The sequence below is a fragment of the Ammodytes marinus genome (genome assembly GCF_949987685.1).
Source record: "Ammodytes marinus genome assembly, chromosome: 12".
Classification (NCBI taxonomy): Eukaryota; Metazoa; Chordata; class Actinopteri; order Uranoscopiformes; family Ammodytidae; genus Ammodytes; species Ammodytes marinus.
In genome coordinates, this window is record NC_137216.1 from 31,762,223 (window position 1) to 31,788,521 (window position 26,299).

Consider the following 26,299-nt stretch of genomic DNA (forward strand, 5'->3'; position numbering starts at 1 on the left):
TTCATGTACTGACAGAAAATCTCTCTATATCTAATTAGTTTTCTGATATTCTTCCTTCAGAAACCTTTCAGGGGAATGCACGGTGCATTGACAGGTGAATATGGATTGTGAAAGACACACACCCACATGAGTTTTCCCATGAAGTGTTTGAACGGTTCAAAATTCAAGTAGTTGTGTTGCTGTCACTTTGTGAGCTCAGTGTTTTAACCTCGTGGAAAACAAGATCTTCAAATTCAACGATTAATTACTTGAAGACGTTTTCTGAAAGTGGTCAAATCGGCCTTTGGGCCTCTACGGATTCTTTTTTTTTGCATAGGAAATTTCCTTTCCTATCGAGATGACCCGGAAGTACTCGGCTGATAGGTGATTCGAATTCTCAAAATGCTTAGGAAAGGCATAGGAAAGGAGCCTCGATTCATCCTTTAACCCTCCTTTAGCATAGGTTACTCCTGACCAACCTAGGCGAAAGGAAAGGAGATAGTGGTATCGAACGAGAGGTAAAACAGAAGAGAGGAGAAGAGAAGAGAGGAAGATTTAACTCGGCTGAAAGAAAATACCCTCCCCCCATAAAGATAATAAAGAACTCATAAAAGACCAACATCATAATAGTTATTTTCGTGGCACATCATTTACACCATAAGAAAATAAAATGTCAACTTCACATTTAATGAAGACTAGGCTACGGGGGCAGTTCATTTAAACAACAACATAAGTGTAGCTTCTTTTTATTCCACATGTGAATTGGGATTCAAGTGGCCTTAAATATTCCCCTTGGCCAAGTCCGATCTAAGCGATTCTCACTCTGTTGGCGACAACCTGATTAAAATCAATATGAAAAGAACGCATGGATCAAACGAGCGCTTGTTGTAGTCCATTTTCGGAGAATAGTGTAACAGTGCTGTCTTTTCCTATGTTCGATAGGAAGCACCTTTCATCTCTCCTTGACCCCGATGATGTTTAGGGTTAAGGCATAGGAAAGGAGGCTTATAGGTTAGGAGATTGGACTATTCGTAGAGGCCCTTTGTGTTTGTGTGGATTTGTTTGTGTACACCTGTCTAATATTACCTGTCTTATGGGTCTGTCTATCTCTCAGACAACAGTGCAGCTTTGCCACCTGTTAGAAGACACTTCATAACACTTGTTCGCTGTTAGAGTGGTTAAAACTTGTAAGTATTCCACAAGGTTAAACCCTGATCTCACAGCGTGACTGTCAGTATTTAACTACACTGTGTTTCCCTGGTGCTGCTGTGAAATGTTTCTGATTTAAATCTCCTGAAACTTCTGCAAGGCCGATTTGACCACCTTCAGAAAACGTCTTCAAGTAACTGATCGTTGAATTTGAAGATCTTGTTTTCCACGAGGTTAAAACACTGAGCTCACAAAGTGACAGCAACACAACTACTTGAATTTTGAACCGTTCAAACACTTCATGGGAAAACTCATGTGGGTGTGTGTCTTTCACAATCCATATTCACCTGTCAATGCACCGTGCATTCCCCTGAAAGGTTTCTGAAGGAAGAATAACAGAAAACTAATTAGATATAACCTCTGCATTCCTGCTGCAACATGAACTAAAGCTGTCGGCTGTTTCCTCTTCAGACAGTTTGAGTTATTCTTCCTTCAGAAACATTCCAGGGGAATGCACGGTGCATTGACAGGTGAATCGGGATTGTGAAAGACACACACCCACATGAGTTTTCACATGAAGTGATTCAACAGTTCAAGTTATGACCATTATTCATTTATTGCCAGAAAATATCTTGGCAACTATATCACGTACAAACATTCGATGTCAGCTTGCGCTCATCAGCTCACCACCTGAATGGAGCAGCTGTTCAATCTTTTCACTTTAATATGTCAGAAATTTACGATGGTTTGCTGATTGGTGCTAATCTGTCAATAAGGGAGAACTGGCACTTGTTTCCCCACGTCAAGCACTGGCTATACATGCAATATTTTACCACTATTAATTCATACAAGCATCATGACATGTCCAAATAAGGTTATTAAAATGGTGAACATTCTATTGGATACGTGAACTCATAAAACATGTCATGGTGACAGATACCTTCAGGACATGTTTTGTATGACTCATCAAAAGGTAAGGATGACACAATGAGCCACAGCATCTCTTCTCTCTATATAAAGGAGGCTGACTCTTGGTTGGTACATCAGAACTCAGCACATCAGTTGACTTCTTCCTGCCTAGCATTCACCCTGTCACCAGACAAGTAAGTGTTCAAGATTTTCTTTTTCTTTAGACTTTTCTTTATTTCTAAATCAGACCTTCATCCAGTATAATCTTTGTTAATAGTGTAAATGGGGGCAGTATGCGTGCAGCTGTAAAATATTTATTCCCGATGTCATTATGGTGATACATTTTTGACAAGTTATATTTGTATTTGCTGAAAAGTCAAACTTCTAACTCTGTGATATTGTGTTTACTCATGATCTTCCTTCTTGTTTGCAGTTAACCACAATGGCCTACATCACCACCGTTGCTGTGTCCATCAATGCACATGAGGAGCAAAGCCTCTTAGCACAAGATTACACCATAATCAATGAGAATCTGAACGAGGGGACAGGAGGAGCGCGCATCTTTCTTTGGTACCAAACAGGAGATGATCGCGCAAGAGCAATCACCAGGCTCCAAGTGTCCTTCAACGAAGACATGGCCGAGGGGCTGAACAAAGCAGGGTACCGTAAGATAGATAAAAGCCTTGTGGCTGGAGCAGGATGCAGACCAATGTACCTGTGGTTCTTCAGAGGGTCCGGACAGTTCCATACTCCCATAGAGGACCTTTCTGTCACTACAACTGCACGAAATGAAGCCCGGAAGCTAAAAAATGGCTGGGAGAGGCTGGCCTGTGATCTGAACCGCAGGGTTGGAGGGGATTTGATCCACATCTGGATGAAGAGATCCGAGCACACTTACATCTGTGATGTCGATGCCACTGATTCCTATGGTGTGGACGAGGACAACTTCAGGGATGGCTACATCCGTATAGATGAAGATACTAACAGGGGTCCCAATGGGTCCTTTGTCTTCCTCTGGTACCGTCAGACCACCGAACGCATGCGAGCACTCACTGACCTGCAAATCTCCACCAATCACAGCGAGAGTGCCAGCCATCAGCAGCAGGGCTACTCATCAGTATCTGTGAACCTCAACGATGGGAGCGGAGCTGACCAGGTGTACCTGTGGTACAAGAAAAACAAAGGCGACTATCCCATTGAAGCCATGACCCTGATTGTCAACGACAACATTGTCCCGGATTATGAGAAGAATGGGATCATTGTCATTGACAAAAATCTCAATGCAGGGAACTGCAACTCCCTGTTCCTGGCCTTTAAAAAGTGAGAGCCAGAGAAATCCTTCTCCATGCCAACACAGCTGAGAATCCTCCACACTCAGTTCCCCCCAAAAAAGTAAAAAAATTGTTTTGGTGAACGCTTCTTTTAACCTTTTTTTTCTTTTTTACTACAGTATATAAACAATGTGATTCATTACTAACAGTCAAACTACTGGTGACATCAGAACGTATCAATGCTGTTTGGGTTAAATGTTAAACTTGTTGTTAATCAAATTAATCAAACTATTTCAAATGGCTGTTTTTCATGAAGTTTGAGCTCTGTATCTCTTTGTTCTGCACTTTTCTGCTTATAAATAAAACAAAAAGACAAAGTTGAATGTTCAGTGTGTTTATTTTAGACTGAGTGTTTTCATCGTCTTATTCCCATCACTGTCCTACTGACAACACAGGGCCCTAACCCTAACCCTACTCATCTCCCATCATAAGGGTTAGGGTTCCCCTCAAACCAGACTGACAACACAGGGCCCAAACTGTCCTACTGACAACACAGGGCCCAAACTGTCCTACTGACAACACAGGGCCCAAACTGCTAAAAGTAACAATTTTACACTTCTAGAAAAAGTCTATTTAAATTTTATGGCACAATTAATCAATTTCAGAAAAATAAGTCAAAATCATCCTCAAGTAACTTACGAATTTCTTCTAAAGTGAAATGCCCAGCAGGTCTCCAGAGTTGGTTAACTGTATATTCTAGATAAATGGTGTGCACACACATGGAGACTTTTCTGTACAAACTATCAATGGTAATGATAAACAAATAATGTTTGATAAAATCCCTTTATGGGGAAACATGTCAGTGTATCTTTGAGCTAGCTTTTAGCCTAGCACAAAAGCAGGTAATAATTACACTGAACTAATTGGAACACATTGTATAACCTCTGCAACATGTCTGTCATGTTGACCTGCAGCAGACTAAACAATATGTTGCTTTATCAAGGACAATAACCTAAATAACTGTATATTTTGATTAGATATACAGTATGTTTTTTAATTAGTTAAACACATGAATCCTTTTATTTTAGTGTTATTGGTGATAGGGAACCAAAACATTGGGATAATGGCTTGAAAACAGACACTAAAGTATTAAAGAAGATATATGGTACTACGCACTAGTGTTATTGGAGTTGGGTAGTGTGTGTGTGGGTGTGTGTGTATGTGTAAGTGTGTGTGGGTGTGTTTGGATATTGAAGAAGCACTGACATGTAGCTGATGGATGAGGAGCGTATAAGAAGAGAGGGATCAGGAAAAAGATCAAATGCATCTAAATAACAATTTAAGGCCTACTTCACCGGTGGGAATTTGAAGGTGTATTGAATTTTGAGATCCTATTTAGTATAAATGTGCAAAAAAAAATAGAAATTGGTTCATCCTAGCCTGAGAAAAGGCAGAAAGAGTGTTTTATGGTCTCACTGTCTAACCCTACATTTTACCATGCGTGTTGTCACACATGGGATTAACAGGACAGCTGGGCCAAGGGAAGACTGAGAATGAAAATGGCTAATCGCTTTCGCACAATGCAGTTACGATTCACCGATATAACCCACCTTATTCTCTTCCGCACAGTACTAGAAATTCCTTGGGTCAACTCTGTGTGATGTTAGGTGACCGGTGGAACTGAAGTCTCTGTTTAATATCAAAACCCAGCACTAGGTCCATCATTACTCTAGCAAGACTGACAATGCATCACCAGCACAAGCAATCCGGGATGTTTGGACGTCTTGCTCCAGTTGCTCCCGCCACCTGGCCATAGCTTAAATCGGACGCCGTCAAGTCCTTTAAAGTTCAATTTGCACCTGTTGGCCAGTCCAATCACCGAATATGGGCAGCTTTAAGTAGGCTGGGGCCGACCTTACCACCCCGAAGTAAGGCCCGCAAACAGTCAACCTCTCCTTCGAAAAGAAAAGAAAAGAGTTCGGCCGATCTCAGCGATGCCGGAGCAGGACATCCCCTCTAAGGAGGGGAAACAAGTCATCCGGTCGAGACGGGTCAGGGAGAAAGCCATCTTTGGTCGTTCAGTGGCACACGCACACACCCCACTGACAAGCACCAATCCACTGACTCCAGCCTTCTCCCTTTCATAGAGGCGAACCCGCAGGCCGGCGGAACCGTCCGCCCGAACACCAGCTAGGCTGGCCGGCGGAGGCCCTCCGATGGCAAGTCACGTATGCCAATCAATCAGGGAAAAGAAAAGAGTTCGGCCGATCTCAGCGATGCCAGAGCAGGACATCCCCTCTAAGGAGGGGAAACAAGTCATCCAGTCGAGACGGGTCAGGGAGAAAGGAAAAGAGAAAAGGAAAGAAAAGAAGGCTGTTAGCACTACCAGCTCCCTTGGTGCGGATGAATTTCCTTCTATTCTTACATCCCAACCTTTTCTGCAGGAAGCTGACGTATGCACTGATTGCCCGGGGGTAATCAGTTTCAAGGGAGATAGCGCCGGGCCCGTTAACGAGCGTATCTCCCTTACCACATCCACCTCGGGGATAGGTGCCAGTGGAGTCTCGAGTTCTTGGAGCCCAACGTGGAATGGGTCCAAGGCAACAGGCTGGGCTGTTGCAGCATTTGCCAGCTTGCGGAGAGAGGTGCACCTGAGAATCACCTGTCGATAGGTGAATCTCTTTAACCGAATGTGGGCAGCTTTAAGTAGACTGGGGCCGACCTTACCACCCCGAAGTAAGGCCCGCAAACAGAACGTGTACGTTTGAATAGATAAATAAATAAGTTTAATAACAGTGTGTGTGTGTGTCTCTCTCTCTGTGTGTGTGTGTGTGTGTGTGTGTGTGTGTGTGTGTGTGTGTGTGTGTGTGTGTGTATTCACCTGTTCCTGTAAGGTCTCTCTCTCCTCAAAGACATTCTTCAGTCTCAGCTCTGAAACAACAAAAGAAAGGAGAATAATAATGAGACAAATCCTTCTGTGGTCAGAGTAGAACTAAACAGGTTAATCAGCTGTGATGTTATTGGTCCTTGTAGTGGCATTCCGTCTGTAGACACAGTAACTTAGTCTGACGCCAATGACATGAGATATTGTTTCTGATTCTAAAGATTTAATGAAAAAAGGTCAAAAAATATACAAAGTCACACGGTAAAGATATATTATGCTCCCGTGCTATGGGCAGCTGTCTGTCTTCCCGTGCCTATGGGCAGCCGTCTGTCTGTCTGTCTGTCTGTCTGTCTGTCTGTCTGTCTGTTATGCTCCCGTGCCTATGGGCAGCTGTCTGTCTTCCCGTGCCTATGGGCAGCCGTCTGTCTGTCTGTCTGTCTGTCTGTCTGTCTGTCTGTTATGCTCCCGTGCCTATGGGCAGCTGTCTGTCTTCCAAACTGAAACGGCGTGTCAGCATCTTCACAAAAAATAAAAAACATTTTGCCAAAACGTATTAAATATTACAAAATTATTTTAGCTGAAAATACACTTATAAAAAGCAAATGACATGAACTGTAAATTATTATGAATTATAAAAAAACACATATAACTTCCACAAATATTATTAATCAAAGTCTTCTGCTTACAGTCCTGATAAGGTTTAAACTGATTGAATGACAGACATCAGATCTAATCCCCCGTGACTGTAAACCCAAATCCACCAAAGCCTTCTAACTACAGTATGTAACGTGTGGAGTTAGTTTCATGATAGTAAAGCATCTGAAAAAACCCACCTAATGTGTATTTGAACCAATGACGGTGCATTCTATGCTGCGCATGCCATGAAAATTAGATAAAGTAACAATGCTGCATGACGCAGCATCAGGCAGGAGAGACAATGTGGCATCGCGCAGCAGCCGTCATCAATGGGTTAAATAGTTTTTATTGGTTTTTCATACTGAAACATTTCGACAGAGCGCCAATTGATCCATATATAAGGCGCACCGGATAATAAGGCGCACTGTCGTCAAATCTGGTTTTTAAGTGCGCCTTATAGTGCGGAAAATACGGTACATGGCACTGATAAAAGCTGTGGAAAAAGCGGGCTAAAGTACGGGTCACTCGAGAAATAAACACCCAGCGTCGGGCTCCAGTTCACCTTGTCGGTCTTTATTTCTCAAGAGCGACCCATTGGCTATACATTATCCCTTAGATAAATACAATCTTTGTCGTCTCGAACCAAAAAGTAAAAACCTATATGTAACCTATATGCTTTCCTCCCATTAGAACATGTGGAAAGGCCACTGAAATAACAAACAGACAATCTATAGCATTTCCAATCCTTACCTTGATGATATTTGGATGCCTCGCCACTAGGGTTCTTCATCTTCATTCCTTGAATTTCTGGTAGAGAATACAAAAACAGGAAACGTTTGGCATCACAATGAGGTGTTCAATGCAAAGCTCTAGATGGTTGGGAGAGTACTGTAGTCAATGATTCAATGAGGACCATGTAAAAGGATTCATTCTCTGTTTGTCCCAAAGTAATAAAAAGTACCCCTCGCCTATACAGGGCTTGTTTTCGGGCCTTTTTTTTCTGTTGGTGAGATGCATGAGTGAAACTGCATACGAGGGGCTTGCGGTATAGACAGGGGTAAGATAAAGTCAGCCTAATAAAGTCTCTTGTGAGATTTTATCAATCATCTTCACCTTTAAAAAAGGGGGAGACCGTACACCACCTTCCAAGTCTGAAGAAGAGCAATGTGCTAGAAACGTCAAATACTAGAATGCTAGAATTTGTGGGCCTTAACTGCTATTTATTCTATATGGTCCACACCCAAATCATCTGTATCATTAAATGCTAGTTGAAAGTGCACATTTTCATTACAAACCCCTTAGTCCAAGGATAGGATCTGACCCTTCGTTGTCTGCATCTTCTCCATCTGCTACACCGTCTTCATCTGCTACACCTTCGTCTTGAGCTGCTACATCACCAATTTCAGCTTCACCTTCTTCCAGGTCAGGTTCTAATTCCTCTAAAATAAAAAAGGCTTTGATGAGCACACACTCAATTCACGAACAAACGATTACATTTTTTTTTTAAATCAATGTATAACTTATTGATCCGAGGAATTTCTTTTATTTCATTTTAAGTCTCTGGGGCCCCATGTAAATTGTGTGTCATTCCCCCATGCTTTCAGTCTGTTTTTTAAGGAGTTATACTGTATTGCTTGTCACTGCTTGATTGTTGTAAAAAGAATCTTGTTTCAATACACTTAAAATTGAGCTATTGAAATATTTATTTTTATTTTCAATACCATTTTAATATTATTACCATTAATAGTAGACGTCTTAAATGTATATTGTTGTCATAACGTCTGTAGATGTTTGAGGAACACTTGCATTAACAGAATGTTTTGCAGTTATGAAGGTGCGAACATGCTTGATGAAGGCATCAGGCTAGTAATGTTACCAGCTGGCTTTATAAGTCACTAGTGTCCCCACAAGTCATAATGCAACCAGGCAGCTGTGTATCTTTCCAAATAGTCCAACATATTCCACCATTTTCTATTTGACCCACAGTGTGAAGGCAATGTAAACCCCTCCTTAAGACAATAGTCCAGCTAAAACAGGCAAATACTACACGCAGTCATCCACAAGTAACACTTTGCCAGTGTGTGAAGAACAATACAACACTTACTATGTCATTGCCTGTTGTGTATGGAGGTGAACTAAGTCCAGGCACAGCTTCAATTTTCTCTCCAAAGAGACCCTGTAAAAGAGAACAGATGCACAACTTCAACATTGACTTATTTTTATTCAAAGTGCTTATATTTAGAATCATAATATGTTGCAGTGCCTGGAATTAGAATACGGTTTTACCACATTCAGATAAGTTCAATACTGACACTGAAACAACATCTAAAACCTCAGAGGCCGACATTATATAAAGGTTCAACTTGCCTTCTCGGTTGTTGAAGAGGCTGGAGCTTCATTCTTAGACTCAGGGGTCGATGGTTCTCCACAAGGTGTCTGAAATTGTAGAGAAGAAATGTATATTGTTGTCATAACGTCTGTAGATGTTTGAGGAACACTTGCATTATGAAGGTGCGAACATGCTTGATGAAGGCATCAGGCTAGTAAAGTTACCAGCTGGCTTTATAAGTCACTAGTGTCCCCACAAGTCATAATGCAACCAGGCAGCTGTGTATCTTTCTGTGTATCTGAGTGTGTCCAATAACAATACATTACAATGTGTGTTCTTGGACATTTGTGTAGCAGAAAATGAACTAAGAAAATAATCTCACCATTGAACGCCATGGCCAAGCGGAATCCCCATAATTGAATGTTATTTCTTCATTTGGAAATATTTCTTTTAAGTGTGGCATTCCTTCAACAACAACTTTTTTAACTTTGCAGTTTGGATTTTTGTGATTATCATTTGCGAGTCGCCCAAGTGTTCCATCCTCTTTTGAAGCATCGATGCTGCAAGACAAACAGTCCAGATACAACTTAAACATTACATAATTAAAGATATGATAGAAACATGACTGACTTCATAAAGGTATGTACACTAGAAAGCATGTTAACATGGTAAGACTAAGGATGTTGAGATGTTCATATTTTATATATAAAAACAAAAGACAGTTGTATGCTCTGTCTGTCTGAACAACCTTCAAATTATACAGGATAAATACGGAGCGACCAGGAGAACAGTGATTAAGAAAGTCCTTAATGGCTTGCTAATGCTAACCTGAACAAATCAAAATCAAATCAGTTTTATTTTCTACAGCCCAATATCACAAATAGACATTTGCATCAGTGGGCTTCACCATTCCATACAGTATGACAGTATAAAGAACACTTAATGACTAAATGTTGTTTTGAAAACACTTGAACAGACGATCAAACAAGGAGAGTGTTGGGACAATGGGACAGATAGTGAGGACCAACATGGGCTGACTGCAGTCTTACTTTAGTTTTGTTTCCACACATTGGTACAGTATGATTTGTTACGGTTCGGTACGGTTCGGTACGGTTCAGTACGGCTCAGTACGGTTCGGTACGGTTCGGTACGGTTTGGTACGGTTCAGTACGGTGTGAATGGGGCTTAGGCCTGGTTATAGTGTGACCCTAACCCTAACCCTTATAGTGTGAATGGGGCTGGGGCCTGGTTATAGTGTGAATGGGGCCTGGTTATAGTGTGAATGGGGCTGGGGCCTGGTTATAGTGTGAATGGGGCTGGGGCCTGGTTATAGTGTGAATGGGGCTGGGGCCTGGTTATAGTGTGAATGGGGCCTGGTTATAGTGTGAATGGGGCTGGGGCCTGGTTATAGTGTGAATGGGGCTTAGGCCTGGTTATAGTGTGAATGGGGCTGGGGCCTGGTTAAAGAGTCCAGTGGTACGGTGTGTGTAGTGTGAATGGGGCTTAGGCCTGGTTATAGTGTGAATGGGGCTTGGGCCTGGTACGTTGTGTAGTGTGAATGGGGCTTGGGCCTGGTTATAGTGTGAATGGGAATTTTCTATAAGAAAAAGAAAACCAATCGCCTATAATCGTCCGGCCGATAAAATATTTGGTCGGGCCGTAAAATATACAGTCAAGTGCGAAAGTTTGTGAACCCCTTGAGCCTTTTGGAATTTTATTTATTTTAACCATTATTAATTCATTTTTATCAATACCAGTATTTTTTATATGAAATAACAGATGTTTGTTTATCAATTCAACATTTTTATTTTCCAGAAATCAATTGTTAAAACAGATAAAACAAATTATTTGACGAATGTTGTATGTGCAAAAGTTTGTGAACCCTGAGCTGCATTGCTTAAATCGAGCAAGGTAAACACAATCAGGTTGGCCTAATTGGTTGATGAAATAGACCAATGTAATGAGAGATCTTTAGGAAAGAAATTGGGCGGCACTAGATAAAACAGAGATAAAACCAGGTCAGTTTAGGCTCACCAAAGTGAACCCATACAGGTCAGACATGCTAAAAGGGAAACAAATCTCAGAGGATCTCAGGAATAGAGTTTTGATGTTACACATTTGTCTGGGGACAGTTATAAATTCATAAAAAAAAATTTGAGCTCAATCGGTCCACCGTGAGGCAAATCATCTACAAATGGAGAGCTTTAAGAGTGACTTAACATCTGCCTAGAAGTGGACTTCCTTCAAAAATATCCTCAAGCGCCACAAGAAAAGTGATTTTTCAGGTAAAAGCCAACCCAAACATTACACCTGGAGATTTGCAGACAATTTGAAACCACCATTATTCACTTGGGAGAAGGTTCTCTAGGTGGTAGGCAGAATTGCGTTTTTGCCCAAACATGGCGGTTTTGGTTATGACCAAACAGTTCAATTTTTGACTAATCTGTCCACAGAATAAGACTTCAGGTATCTCCAGGTGCTCTCTGGCAAAGTTGTGACAAGCAGTTTTGTTCTTTTTTGAGAGCAGAGGCTTCTTCAGCAACCATCCCATGAAAGCCATGTTGACTGAGTTTTCTTCTTATTGTGGAACCATGCACATCTGTCCCAGATGCTGCAAGAGAGGTCTGCAAATCACCAGATGTAATGTTTGGGTTGGCTTTTAACTGAAAAATCACTTATCTTGTGGCGCTTGTGGATATTTTTGAAGGAAGTCCACTTCTAGGCAGATGTTCAGTCACTCTTAAAGCTCTTCATTTGTAGATGATTTGCCTCACGGTGGACCGATGGAGCTCAAACTTTTTTTAAAATAATTTATAGCTGTCCCCAGACAAATGTGCAGCATCACAACTCTATTCCTGAGATCCTCTGAGATTGTTTCCCCTTTTAGCATGTCTGACCTGTATGGGTTCACTTTGGTGAGCCTAAACTGACCTGGTTTTATCTCTGTTGTATCTAGTGCCGCCCAATTTCTTCCCTAAAGATCTCTCACTACATTGGTCCATTTCATGACTCAATTTGGCCCATCTGATTGTGTTTACCTGCTCCATTTAAGCAATGCAGCTCAGGGTTCACAAACTTTTGCACATACAACATTCGTCAAATAATTTGTTTTATCTGTTTTAACAATTGATTTCTGGAAAAGAAAAATGTTGAATTGATAAACAAACATCTGTTATTTCATATAAAAAATACTGGTATTGATAAAAATGAATTAATGATGGTTACAATAAATAAAATTCCAAAATGTTCAAGGGGTTCACAAACTTTCGCACTTGACTGTATATATATTCATAATTCATATTTATGTATACATAGTTGAATCCACTCAGATCTTAAACTAAATGTCTAAATGAATATTATGAACTTATAGTGTGAATGGGGCTGGGGCCTGGTTATAGTGTGAATGGGGCCTGGTTATAGTGTGAATGGGGCTTAGGCCTGGTACGGTGTGTAGTGTGAATGGGGCTGGGGCCTGGTTATAGTGTGAATGGGGCTGGGGCCTGGTTATATCGTGAATGGGGCTGGGGCCTGGTTATATCATGAATGGGGCTTAGGCCTGGTTATAGTGTGAATGGGGCTGGGGCCTGGTTATAGTGTGAATGGGGCTGGGGCCTGGTTATAGTGTGAATGGGGCTTAGGCCTGGTTAGGGTTAGGGTTAGGGTTAGGGTTAGGGTTAGGGTTAGAGGGTTAGGGTTAGGGGGTTAGGGTTAGGGTTAGGGGTTAGGGGGTTAGGGTTAGGGTTAGAGGGTTAGGGTTAGGGTTAGGGTTAGGGGTTAGGGTTAGGGTTAGGGTTAGGGTTAGGTTAAGGGCTACTTACCACTTTTCAAAAGTTGTTTTTTTGGACCTAGCTCAGGCAAACAGAGGGGCATGGGAATTCCGAGACCACCCTCGGATAGGTCTGGCCCCAGCGGACCTGCTCACGAAATGTGGCGCCACTGGTGGCTTGTTTGGGTACTGCAATCTTGATTTGAAAACTTTGAAGTGCTGCCATTCAAAGAAACAGAGGGGCATGGGAATTCTGGATAGTGCCCGTGGTAGCCCTGGGCCCCCTCTACAAGCCTGAGAAATTTGGCGCCCCTAGTGGCAACTTTTTTTAACATGGGACAACATTTCAAAGTGCTGCCATGGGAACAGGGAGAGGGGTGTGGGAATTTGAAGCATATGGGGTGGTGGGTATGGATGAGGGCTACGTCTGTGCAAAATCTTGGCCCCCTGGCGGCTTGTTTTGGTATAGAAAATTGAATTTGAAAGTTTCAAAGTTGTGCCACTCGGCGAGGGAGATGGGCATAGAGACGGCCTTTGGTGTGGGAGGTGCCCCAGGCCCCCTAGACATGTGTGCGAAGTTTTGGAGTTCTAGCTCACTTCCTTCATATAGCTGCCATTGACCCCCTATGTAAAAAAGGTTGAACATTTTACCAAGTGCCGAGTCCAAAAAATAAAGTTCCCCCAGAAAGTGTCTAGGAGCACGTTTCAGGCCATTTTGAGTCGTTTGGTAATGGTCTGTATTGAAGTTTTTTAAAAACCCTATATAAAGGGTTAGGTAGTTTGAGCTATCTCGGTGACACCCCCTGCTTCATCCGACGACTGGGCAGTTGAAGTGGGGTGACACAGTCATTCCACTCCAGGGTCATAGTCGAAAAGTTTTGATTTGTTTTAACCCACGAGCCAAACATCATAGACACTGACTGATTCAAACTGAACCTTTATTTTTTTTGTAAACAATTATAAAAAATAAGAGGGGGTAGGACCAGAAAAGTTTTTCTTAACTTCTTCCCTTTTGAACATGAACCATGTTATTTGAGTTATGTATTTGTTGCTTAGGATCCTGAGGACCCCATTTGTTTGTTTTTAATTTATTTATTTCCTTTTTTACTGCTCAATTGTTTTATTTTAGTTTGTATTACTTTTTTAACCATGTTCAATAAAGACTTAAAAAAAAAAAAAAAAAAAAACACCCTCCTGTCCAGTGCCGGGGATCGAACAAGCAACCTCATTGTTACTGGTCGGGCACCTTTCCTCTAGGCTATCCTACCACCCCAACTGTCAGAGGCCTGGGTGTTAATGTCTGCAAATGTGTGTGTGTGTGTGTGTGTGTGTGTGTGTGTGTGTGTGTCCGTCTGTCTGTCTGTCTGTCTGTCTGTCTGTCTGCCTGCCTGCCTGCCTGTCTGTCTGTCTGTCTGTCTGTCTGTCTGTCTGTCTGCCTGTCTGTCTGTCTGTCTGTCTGTCTGTCTGTCTGTCTGTCTTACTTGAACACAGCGATCAGCAGGTTAACCAGCAGTATATTAGCCACTAGCAGGTAACAGGCCATGATGGCTGGAGTGAGACCGGCTCCGGGAATACAGGGAGGAAGCTTCTTTCCATCCTCATCGTAAAGATTATCACCACACGGAGCTGAGAGAGAGACAGGCAGAGAGAGAGACAGGGGGGAGAGAGAGAGGGAGGGAGGGAGAGAGAGAGGGAGGGAGGGAGAGAGAGAGAGAGGCAGGGAGGGAGGGAGATAGGGAGGGAGAGAGAGAGACATTAAATTAGTAGTACAGAGAGAGAGAGAGAGAGAGAGAGAGAGATTGATATATGTTGAGAGAGAGCAGCATTTATATTTTTGAGCAGAGTTCTTAGGCAGTGCACTTTGAATGTGGTTTTTTGTATCATGTGATAAACAGTAATTAAAGAACCTTTATCATTATCTTTACAGTTTAAAGGTTTGTCAGAGTGAGATACTTACGGTTGATCTCTATGGCGTACACTGTGGGTCGGGACAGGAGAAGGGAAAAGAGAAAAATGAAAAATTATTAATAATAATAATTTTAATCGTATTTCATACCACAACATTACAATGAATATCTAATATATTTAATACATGAAGGGTTGATTAAAAAAGTCTTTATGGCTTGAATACCTGAAAACTTAATTACTAGATGACTTCTAGCTGCTGAGGTACATGCTGTTGTGGCTAAAGTTTGTCTCATTATTATGAGAACATTTCAACAGACGGAGCGACCAGGAGAACAGTGATTAAGAAAGTCCTTAATGGCTTGCTAATGCTAACCTGAACAAATCAAAATCAAATCAGTTTTATTTTCTACAGCCCAATATCACAAATAGACATTTGCATCAGTGGGCTTCACCATTCCATACAGTATGACAGTATAAAGAACACTTAATGACTAAATGTTGTTTTGAAAACACTTGAACAGACGATCAAACAAGGAGAGTGTTGGGACAATGGGACAGATAGTGAGGACCAACATGGGCTGACTGCAGTCTTACTTTAGTTTTGTTTCCACACATTGGTACAGTATGATTTGTTACGGTTCGGTACGGTTCGGTACGGTTCAGTACGGCTCAGTACGGTTCGGTACGGTTCGGTACGGTTTGGTACGGTTCAGTACGGTGTGAATGGGGCTTAGGCCTGGTTATAGTGTGACCCTAACCCTAACCCTTATAGTGTGAATGGGGCTGGGGCCTGGTTATAGTGTGAATGGGGCCTGGTTATAGTGTGAATGGGGCTGGGGCCTGGTTATAGTGTGAATGGGGCTTAGGCCTGGTACGGTGTATAGTGTGAATGGGGCTGGGGCCTGGTTATAGTGTGAATGGGGCTGGGGCCTGGTTATAGTGTGAATGGGGCCTGGTTATAGTGTGAATGGGGCTGGGGCCTGGTTATAGTGTGAATGGGGCTTAGGCCTGGTACGTTGTGTAGTGTGAATGGGGCTTAGGCCTGGTTATAGTGTGAATGGGGCTTGGGCCTGGTACGTTGTGTAGTGTGAATGGGGCTTGGGCCTGGTTATAGTGTGAATGGGAATTTTCTATAAGAAAAAGAAAACCAATCGCCTATAATCGTCCGGCCGATAAAATATTTGGTCGGGCCGTAAAATATATATATATTCAATATTTATGTATACATAGTTGAATCCACTCAGATCTTAAACTAAATGTCTAAATGAATATTATGAACTTATAGTGTGAATGGGGCTGGGGCCTGGTTATAGTGTGAATGGGGCCTGGTTATAGTTTGAATGGGGCCTGGTTATAGTGTGAATGGGGCTTAGGCCTGGTACGGTGTGTAGTGTGAATGGGGCTGGGGCCTGGTTATAGTGTGAATGGGGCTTAGGCCTGGTTATAGTGTGAATGGGGCTGGGGCCTGGTTATATCATGAATGGGGCTTAGGCCTGGTTATAGTGTGAATGGGGCTGGGGCCTGGTTATAGTGTGAATGGGGCTGGGGCCTGGTTATAGTGTGAATGGGGCTTAGGCCTGGTTAGGGTTAGGGTTAGGGTTAGAGGGTTAGGGTTAGGGTTAGGGTTAGGGTTAGAGGGTTAGGGTTAGGGTTAGGGTTAGGGTTAGGGTTAGGGTTAGGGGTTAGGTTAAGAGAGGACAATGGACAGCCAGAGACTGTCCACTGGGTAGTGTACTCGCTAGAATCCATGTATGTAATGATATCCATCTCCCATTAAGGCCTGGTGGTATTAGAGTGGGAATTATAATTATAATATTATATTATTTATACGTATATACCATATATGTATATCTTCTAGTATTTGGTAATCTTCTATAAGTTATTTCTCATTGAGGCCTAAAGGGTTAGGGTTAGGGTTAGGGTTAGGGTTAGGGTTAGGGTTAGGGTTAGGTTAAGAGCAATCTGCCCACTTTTCAAAAGTGGTTTTTTAGGGTTAGGGTTAGGGTTAGGGTTAGGGGTTAGGGTTAGGGTTAGGGTTAGGGTTAGGGTTAGGGTTAGAGGGTTAGGTAGTTTGAGCTATCTCGGTGACACCCCCTGCTTCATCCGACGACTGGGCAGTTGAACTGGGGTGCCAAAAGGTAATGCACGGACCCACGCACGTTTGTCAGCAGCTTCTCATTCCATATTACCCACGTGATTTGTTTTCTTGACTTAAATTGCCCTAAACAGGGTTCTGTATTTCTTGTCTTGAGTTTTTCATTACTTCTATGTTAAAGAGCATTCCGATCCTTTGAATTTATCCAGAGTTATTAATTACATGACTTAGGATTGCCCTGGAAAGGGTTTTGTATTTCCGGTCTTAGAATTTATCCAGAGTTATTAGTTACATGACTTAGGATTGCCCTAGAAAGGGTTCTGTATTTCAGGTCTTAAGAATTTGTCCAGAGCGATTTGTTACTTGATTTAGGATTGCCCCAGAAAGGGTTCTTTATTTCAGGTCTTTTGAGTATTTTTATTCTAAGCCTGAACAAACGTGTTTTAATAGATAATTATTTTTAGGATAAATTCTAAATTTAGGGATACATTTCATCAGTAGTGGACCTCGGAATCACGGAGTGTTTCGGCCATTTCTCACTAGACACTCTCCTCCGAGGGAGGCCCCCCCCGTGGTGATCAAATCACGGGGTGTATCCGGTTTTATGCCAATTGTATTCTAAATTTCCTGGTTTTTGATCTTCCCATATCGGGTTTTGGTAGGAACTTTAAGAGAGTTTATGTTGAAGTAGAATCATGTTATCGGATTTGTTATTTCAGAGTGGTTAGGGTTAGGTAAAGGTCGGCGACTAGGTTTAGGATAAGAGGTTATGGTAGAGTTGTTATCGAGACGCCAGGGTTAGGTTTAGGTAAAACTCGGTATTCAGGGTTAGGTGAAAGGGTTAAGTTTAGGTAAAAGTCGGAGATTAGGGTTAGGATAAGGGTCGTGGTAAGGTTGTGATAGAGACGCCAGGGTTAGGGTTAGGTAAAATTCGGTATTTAGGTTTAGGTGAAAGGGTTAGGTTTAGGTAAAAGTCGGAGATTAGGGTTAGGATAAGGGTCCTGGTAAGGTTGTGATAGAGACGCCAGGGTTAGGGTTAGGGTTAGGGTTAGGGTTAGGGTTAGAGGGGTTAGGGTTAGGGTTAGGTTATAGGGATAAATACGTCCTTCGAGAGGCCTCTCAAGAATGTTTTTGCCAATAACTCCGGATAGGAATGCCCTATCATCATGGAACCAAGTTATTTGGATTCCTTGGCCCCAGACCTTTCCAATGGTGTGTCGTTTGACCCCGTGGAACCTTGGGAAATGTTCAAAATCTTAGTTTGAAACTTTAAAATGGCCATATCTCCGGAACGGTAAGTTGTAGAGACTCGGGGACAACTCCAGTGTGTTCAGCGTTGCCAAATTATGTCTGACGGAACTTGGTTTCAAGTCTCTAGGACCTACGGTTCTGGAGTTATAAGTGAAAACGTCGGCCCAATGGGAATGAATGGGCGTCATTGAAAATATCTCTAAGTGTTGAGTCCAAAAAAAAAAGTTCCCCCAGGAAGTGTCTAGGAGCACGTTCCAGGCCATTTTGAGTGGTCTGGTAATGGTCTGTGGTGGAGTTTTCTAAAAACCCTATGTAAAAAGTTGGAATCGGAATGTGGAATCGGAAGTTGGAATGTGGAATCTGAATGTGGAATCTGAATGTGGAATGTGGGTTAGGGTTAGGGTTAGGGTTAGGGTTAGGGTTAGGGTTAGGTTATAGGGATAAATAGGGTTAGGGTTAGGGTTAGGGTTAGGGTTAGGGTTAGGGTTAGGGTTAGGGTTAGGTTATAGGGATAAATACGTCCTTCGAGAGGCCTCTCAAGAATGTTTTTGCCAATAACTCCGGATAAGAATGCCCTATCATCATGGGACCAAGTTCCTTGGATTCCTTGGCCCCAGACCTTTCCAATGGTGTGTCGTTTGACCCCGTGGAACCTTGGGAAATATTCGAAATCTTAGTTTGAAACTTTAAAATGGCCATATCTCCGGAACGGTAAGTCGTAGAGACTTGATTTCAACTCTGGCGTGTTCAGCGACCCCAAATTAGGTCTGACGCCACCCACTTTCAAGTCTCTAAGACCTACGGTTCTGGAGTTATAAGCGAAAACGTTCGCCCAATAGGAATGAATGGGCGTCATTGAAAATTTCTCTAAGTGCTGAGTCCAAAAAAAAAAAATCCCACGGAAAGTGTCTAGGAGCACGTTTCAGGCCATTTTGAGTCGTTTGGTAATGGTCTGTGGTGAAGTTTTTTAAAAACCCCATATAAAATATTTTTTTGTTAAAATTTGACTAAGTGTGGAGTCAAAAATGATTTTTCCAAAAAGTATTTAGGGTTAGGGTTAGGGTTAGGGTTAGGGTTAGGGTTAGGGTTAGGGTTAGGGTTAGGGTTAGGGTTAGGGTTAGAGGGTTAGGGTTAGGGTTAGGGTTAGGGTTAGGGTTAGGGTTAGGGTTAGGGTTAGGGTTAGGGTTAGGGTTAGAGGGTTAGGGTTAGGGTTAGGGTTAGGGTTAGGGTTAGGGTTAGGGTTAGAGGGTTAGGGTTAGGGTTAGGGTTAGGGTTAGGGTTAGGGTTAGGGTTAGGGTTAGGGTTAGGGTTAGGGGTTAGGGTTAGGGTTAGGTTAAGAGAGGACAGCAGACAGTCAAAGACTGCCCACTGGTTAGTGTACTCGCTAATATCTATGTATGTAATGATATCTATCTCCTATCAAGGCCTGGTGGTATTAGAGTAGGAATGATAACATAAAGTTTTTTTGTATATATATTATCAAATTTGATATGATTATTGTTATATTATTATATTATATTATCATGTTGTGGAGTTATTTCTCATTGAGGCCAAAGGGGAGACGGGTGTTCAACTTGTGAATCCATTGTCTTTCCAGATATTTCCTCTGTTTCTTGGACCAATTGGGATTTGCCTCTAAGATAGTAGTGGTCAGATTATTCCACCCGTGCTCAATGAAATGGCTAACCAAGGGCAGGTGAGTGTCTTTTTTACGGCTGATGTTATATCTATGTTGGGTGAATCGTGTCAGTAGTGTATTGCCAGTTTCACCTACATATTGCATCGAGCACGTGAGACAACTTATGAGATATATGCAATTTTTAGTTTTAGTGTTGGTACTTTTTTGGGTGGCGAACACCTGGTTGGTGTGTTTGTTGTATGCCCAGGGTTCAAATTTGTAAAACTCAGTGCGAGCAGCCTCAGTCTTCTGAGTCAACGGTGTTAATTTGGCTTTGATGAGTATATCCTGTATATTGTTGTTCTTCTTGTAGGCCGTGATTATTCTGTGGTCCACCAATAGACCACCTTGTTCCTGGAGTATTTTGAAATTATTCTTAAAGGCTCTGGCCAATTTAGTGGCAGACTCCGAGTAGAATATGACCAGTGGTATCATGGGGTCCACGTTAATTGGTTTAACTGTTTTGAAAGTACTGTAGACCTGTCTAAGGAAAGACCAAGAGTACCCTCTGGTGGACAAGACCTTGCACAGCACCCTCACGGCAAACCCAAAGTCCTCTATTCTTGTGCAGATTCTGTGGAATCTTAAAAATTGGGATTTAACCAAGCCCGCAAAAGTGTGCTTGGGATGGTGGCTGCTTTTATTCAATAGAGCATGTGTGTCTGTTGCTTTAAAGAACACTTTAATGTCCAATCTGTTTGTTTGCTGGAAATTAGGGCCCTTAAAGGTTGTCGTGTCCAGAAAATCCACCTCAGTGAGACTGTGTGTAGATTTAATAGTGATGGAACTGTTAAAGTTGTTCAGAAAATTGCAGAATGTATCAAACTCCTGTAAAGAGTGTGTCCACACTCCCCAAATATCATCTAGGTATCTATAGTAATGTAAGGGTTTAATGGGAGCCTGTGATAAGGCTGATTGTTCCCACTGGGCCATGAAAATATTGGCAAAAGAGGGAGCAAATTTTTTACCCATGGCCGTGCCTGATATTTGTAAAAAGTATTTATCGTCAAATTCAAAGTCGTTTCTGGTAAGGTTAAGGTATAAGAGTTGTAATATTTCCTTATCTGGACGTTTGGAATCTGGATATAACTGAAAGGTATTTTTGACCGCCTCCATGCCTTGGTCTGTGTTGATATTTGTGTAAAGGCTGTCCACATCCATGGTGAACAGGAAGGCATCAGCTGGAATGTGCAGTAGTTTAATTTTGTTGACAAAGTCGTATGTGTCTTTAATGTAACTGGGATGTTTGATAGATATGGGATTGAGGTATGTCTCCACAAAATGGGCTGTGGCATATGTCTCACTACCACAATCCGAGACAATGGGCCTTCCAGGTGGAATTACATTGGGAAGGCTCCACTTGTCTCTGGCCTTGTGTATTTTTGGCAACATATAAAATAGCCTAGGTCTGGGTTCGGCATCCCCCATCAAAAAGGACCTCTGTTTGGCATTGATGAACTTTTTGGTTTGCAGTTTTTGGAGTATTTCTGTGACTAAAGGAATGGTGTCCTTAAAGATAGGCTTCTTAAGGCTTTTATAGTACTTTGTGTCATTGAGTTGCCTGTAACCCTCCCACAGGTATTGCTCTCTGTCCAAAACGACAACAGAGCTGCCTTTATCAGCTGGTTTGATGACTATATTTTTGTTGCTTTTTAGTTGTTTAAGGGCTTCCAGTTCAAATTGATCTAGGTTAGTCGTGTTGCATTTGGCAACGTAGTGGTTGTCGAACCATTCCACGTCTGACTGTATTAGTTGCCTTAAGGGCCAAGGCACGGTTGGTTCTGGTGGTACCCATGTGGATTTTGGCATAAATGGGAGTGGACTAGTTTCCCTAGTGTGCTCAAAATGTGCAGCTAATTTGAGTCTCCTATGGTAGGTTCTGATGTCAATTTGTGTTTGATTTTTAACATTTTTTTCTCCTCTGATGATCGGTATGAAATTAAGGCCTTTGTTAAGCAGGGAGAGTTGAGCTGCAGTAATGTTAAACTTCTGCGCTAACACAATGACATTCTTAAACCCCGTAGACAAAACAGTTTTCACGGGGCATTTGCTTTTAACATATCAACCCATTCTTTGAGGATCTTCCTGGCGGTGGGGATGGTCCAGTGGACGCCGTCTTCCTCAGCCTGGAAGCTCTTCTGCTGCAGTCTGGGGATGAAGTTGAACTGTCTGACGATGTGTTGGTTGAGCCGTCTCAGGTTGCGTTGTTCATCCTCTGGAAGGGACTCAGAGAAATTCAGTTCGGGTATTAGTATGAGGGCATGGGGAAAAGCAAGAGTGGCCATTCTCACAGCCCTCTGTATGTGGCCGATCAGTGCCCCCTCTGTCCTCTGAGCTCTGTCATTGATGCCAAAGGACAGCACGAGTGACTCAACAATGTCAGTGTGTGTGGTTTTTGCCAGTATGGCTTCAGCATGCCTAAACGTTGCACCCGGATAGGACTCGATCTGGAGGTCGGGCTCTTGGAAGGGTGGTATGCGATTGAGGTTGGAGTCCCCCATGATGACCCACTTCTTAGTGGGGGTGAGGGACCAGTCCTTGACTCTGTTTTTGCCTGTGCTGAGATGTCTATGTGGTCTGTAGACTGGTGAGAATAATAGCTTGGGTTGTGATGCAGATGTGCCTGTGTTAGGTGTGGTGTGAGTGTTCTCTATGAGAATAGGTGGAGTGAGGGTAGGCGAGGGTAACCTGCTGGGCCCCGGTTGTGGACTGGATGGTGTGGAACTGTCACTGTCAATTGTAACGGGGACCGTGGGCCCCTCGGCGGTTGGCATGCGGGGAGCGTTGGCCTCCGACCAAAGCTCCATGGAGTCGCAGTCATCATTGTGAAGAGCAGTGCTCGTGGGATGGGTTCCAGGTGCCTCCACATCCGTAGGGAAGGTCTGTCCTGAAGAGGAGGGGCGTGGACGTGAGCTGGAAGAGAGAAGAGGCAGAGAGGAATGGGGGACTGGGGACTGAAGGGAGGGGAGGGGGGGGGGGGGGGAGGAGGAGGAGGAGGAGGAGGGGGTTATAAGGGGGAGAGGGAGAAGACGGGGGATGGAGAGGGAAAGGGAAGAGGAGGAGGGAAGAGGAGCGGGGAGGGGGGAAGAAGGGAGGGGGAGAAGAGATGGGAGAGGAGTAGGTGTGTCCTTCTTGGTCCGCGGTGCTTCCTTCGTGGCGTGAGGCTGGACCCTGTCCTGTTGTGGATCTTCATGACGTAGCTCTGTGTCCAATGGCTTTGAGGGTGGAGCGTTGGCAGACGTTCTGACTCTCACCCGTGGTACCCTCTGGCAGAGTGGGGTCGGACCCTCTGGTGTCGGTCCGGTTAGCAGAACGGGATTCCACCAGGTGGAGGAATCGGTTGCGTTAGGACCCTCTGTGTCTGGAGGGTTGATGTGGCGACGTTTCTGCACCGCCTTCATGGGTCTGGTGAAGACATGGTGTTGGCCCGGAGGGGCTGACCCTGTGTTGGTTGATCTGGGGGTGGGTCTGACCTCTGGAATAGACAGCGCATTAGACAGCATGGAATGGACTTTGTCTAGAGTGCGTTGTAAGAGCCTTTGTCCCAGCTGTTTCTTAGCCCACGTGGTGGCCACCCCAAAAGGCTGTTGCCAGTCGACGCCACCGACATGGGTCATGATCTCTAGGTCTGTGTCCAAGCACTCTTGGTAGTGATCCTTGAGAATTAGCAGCGTCTCCTGTTCCCACTGCTTGGCGTTGGCCTCTATGAGGGAAGTGGTGGTGGGGTTGGGCGCTGCTGGTTTAATCGAAGTCGCCAATTTGGTGGTGAGTTTGTCGATTGCGATGGGGATGGACCTACCGCTGATGTTGGACATGTGATGTGTGGCTTTGATGAGCCTGCATGTCACCCTGGCCTTGGCTGCGAAATCCGGGTCGCTTCTGTAGTGTGGTGGAGGCGTAGCCGGTCTGCGACCCCTCGGTGGTCGATTACGTGGTGGTGGCGTACCTGGCCTGGTTGCCCTGCGCCCACGGGTATGGGGGGGCGGCGTGGTCGGTCTACGACCCCTAGGTGGTCGATCACGCGGTGGTGGCGTGCCTGGTCTGGCTCCCCTGGGCCCACGAACCTGGGGGGGCGGCGTGGTCGGTCGGCGACCCCTGGGTGGTCGGAATCGAGGGGGCGGCGTGCTCGGACGCGCCCTGGGAGGTGGCGGGTTAGGGTTAGGGTTAGGGTTAGGGTTAGGGTTAGGGTTAGGGTTAGGGTTAGGGTTAGGGTTAGGGTTAGGGTTAGGGTTAGGGTTAGGGTTAGGGTTAGGGTTAGGGTTAGGTTAAGAGAGGACAGCAGACAGTCAAAGACTGCCCACTGGTTAGTGTACTCGCTAATATCTATGTATGTAATGATATCTATCTCCTATCAAGGCCTGGTGGTATTAGAGTAGAAGGTAATTGTGATATTGTTATTTATTATATAATGATTTAATAGGTATTATATTATATTAATTGTTTTGTTCTTATGGTATTTGTAAATATATACAATAAATGTACATATCTTCTGGTATTAAGTATGTATCTACTGCTGGTAGTTAGTACTATACTCAAGTTTTTTTCTCAATTGAGAACCAAAGGGCCAAACATCGCCTCTTATTGTTGGATGTATAGTTTTCGTGTTTATTTCAATTGAATTTTAGACACAATGTTGTATATAAATATATATATACTATAAAGAATCTGGTTTTAGTTGGTATATATTGTCTATGGTTGTTGTTTTGGACTGTAGGAGATGTGGACTTGTCCAGGAGAAGACCAAGAGCACCCTCTGGTGGATATCCCCTGGCGGAGCACTCCTACAACAACTAAAAGATCCGCCTGTCTGATATAAAGATTGGAGAGTTATTATCATCACTGAGAAGTGTGTTTGACTGACTGTGTGTCATGGTCTGTCTGAATCTAAATAACAGGTTACCTACATTCGTAGTGGATGGGAATATAGTGGAATGTGCAGTGGTTGGATCCCACAGACAAGATAATGGGCGTTATTTTGTGATTGAATTGCATTGTAAGATAGGTACTATGTTGTAGCTAAGTTACATTCTAGAATGAGCTCGACCCATTTCTCCACAGAATATAAATTGGGAGATGAATAGAGTCTCCACATGTAAAGGAAACCTATGGCAGATAAGAATTGAGTTCCAGCAAACAGGTGAATGGTTAGGGTTAGGGGAGTGTGTGGTGATGTTAAGGAGGTATAAACACATCATATATAACAAGGCATAGATAGACAGTACTAGGGGTAGGCGGCCCGACAGAAGAGGTCATGACAGGTCTCAAAATGGACGATCATCACGGGGAATGTGGCAAGATGTCAACAATATTGTCTCCACGTATTGCCCGATAGGGATTCATAATAGTGTAATGGACATATATGTATTTTCATACTAAACCAATCATATCCTCTCAATAAAGCATTCCCTTGTGAGAACCCACCACGAGCCCATAACTGCAAAAGCATACTAATTCCCTCCCACTGCTGAAAATACGATGGAAATGTATGTGCTAAACTCTGTATGTCCACAAAGTACACTGTACACCCAGTCACACGTCAAGCCTGTGAGGTCTAGACAAAATAAGATAATCTTGCTCATAGGCCCAGAAAAAAGATGGGATTGAATGTGATGGAAGTAACATTCTAGTGGTCATGTTGCTTAAAGTCAATATAACGATGGCGATTGTATAGTGATAGTGGTGATTTAAAGTGAAATTATGAACTAACTTCCAGGAGGGGAATGGAACCCTAAAATAGAAAGACAGCTAAGAGGCATGACATAATCCAAATGGGATGGCCCTCCATAACAGTAATTATACTCTTTAGGGCAATGGAGGTATTATAGTTCTAATACAAATATGACAGGTATATAGATTTCACGTGTGATGGTGATAATATTATAGTATAATAGTGTTTAGGGTCTAATTAGAATTAAAACTCAAGGGTAAGGAGAGGGGGATAAAAACCTTGAATGGACAAAAAGGTTAAAAGGCATGACGTCATCCAACTAGGATACCCCTCTATGGCAGTAACGTAGGCCTTAAAGGCAATGGAGGTGTTATATTACCGATATACGTATGACAGGCATAAAATTTCACACTACCAATATAAAACCTGGATTCCTACGTGGGGTTAAACCAAGCAGGCTTTGTGGTGATGTTTGAGGACAAGTAGCGTCTCACGTAGCCAATGTTCGGCCTCAGAATCTCTGATGGACATGACGTTGGGGTCTGACGCCGCTGCCTTGATGGAGGACGCCAGTTTGGCAGTGATCGTGTCAATTATCTTGAGAATCGAAGACTCGCCGATGATGGAGATATGATGAATGGATCGGATCAATCTGCATATCGCTTTGGCCTTTGCCACGAAATCTGGATCATCTATGCCGTAAGATGAGGGCGTGGCCAAACTCTGGTCTCTCGGTGGTGGGTCGTCGGGCGGCGGTGACGTCACTGGTCCAGCTC

The 26,299-nt window shown here is 43.3% G+C and overlaps 1 protein-coding gene across 1 annotated transcript; it reads left to right on the top strand.

Moving 5' to 3' along the window:
• Positions 1–2,182: 2,182 nt before the first annotated feature.
• LOC307258176 (uncharacterized protein) lies at positions 2,183–3,645 on the top strand. Its single transcript, XM_080037628.1, has 2 exons — positions 2,183–2,231; positions 2,471–3,645. Exon 2 carries the CDS (start codon positions 2,480–2,482, stop codon positions 3,359–3,361), a length of 882 nt encoding a protein of 293 aa, XP_079893754.1. The 5' UTR covers positions 2,183–2,231; positions 2,471–2,479; the 3' UTR covers positions 3,362–3,645.
• Positions 3,646–26,299: the final 22,654 nt, after the last annotated feature.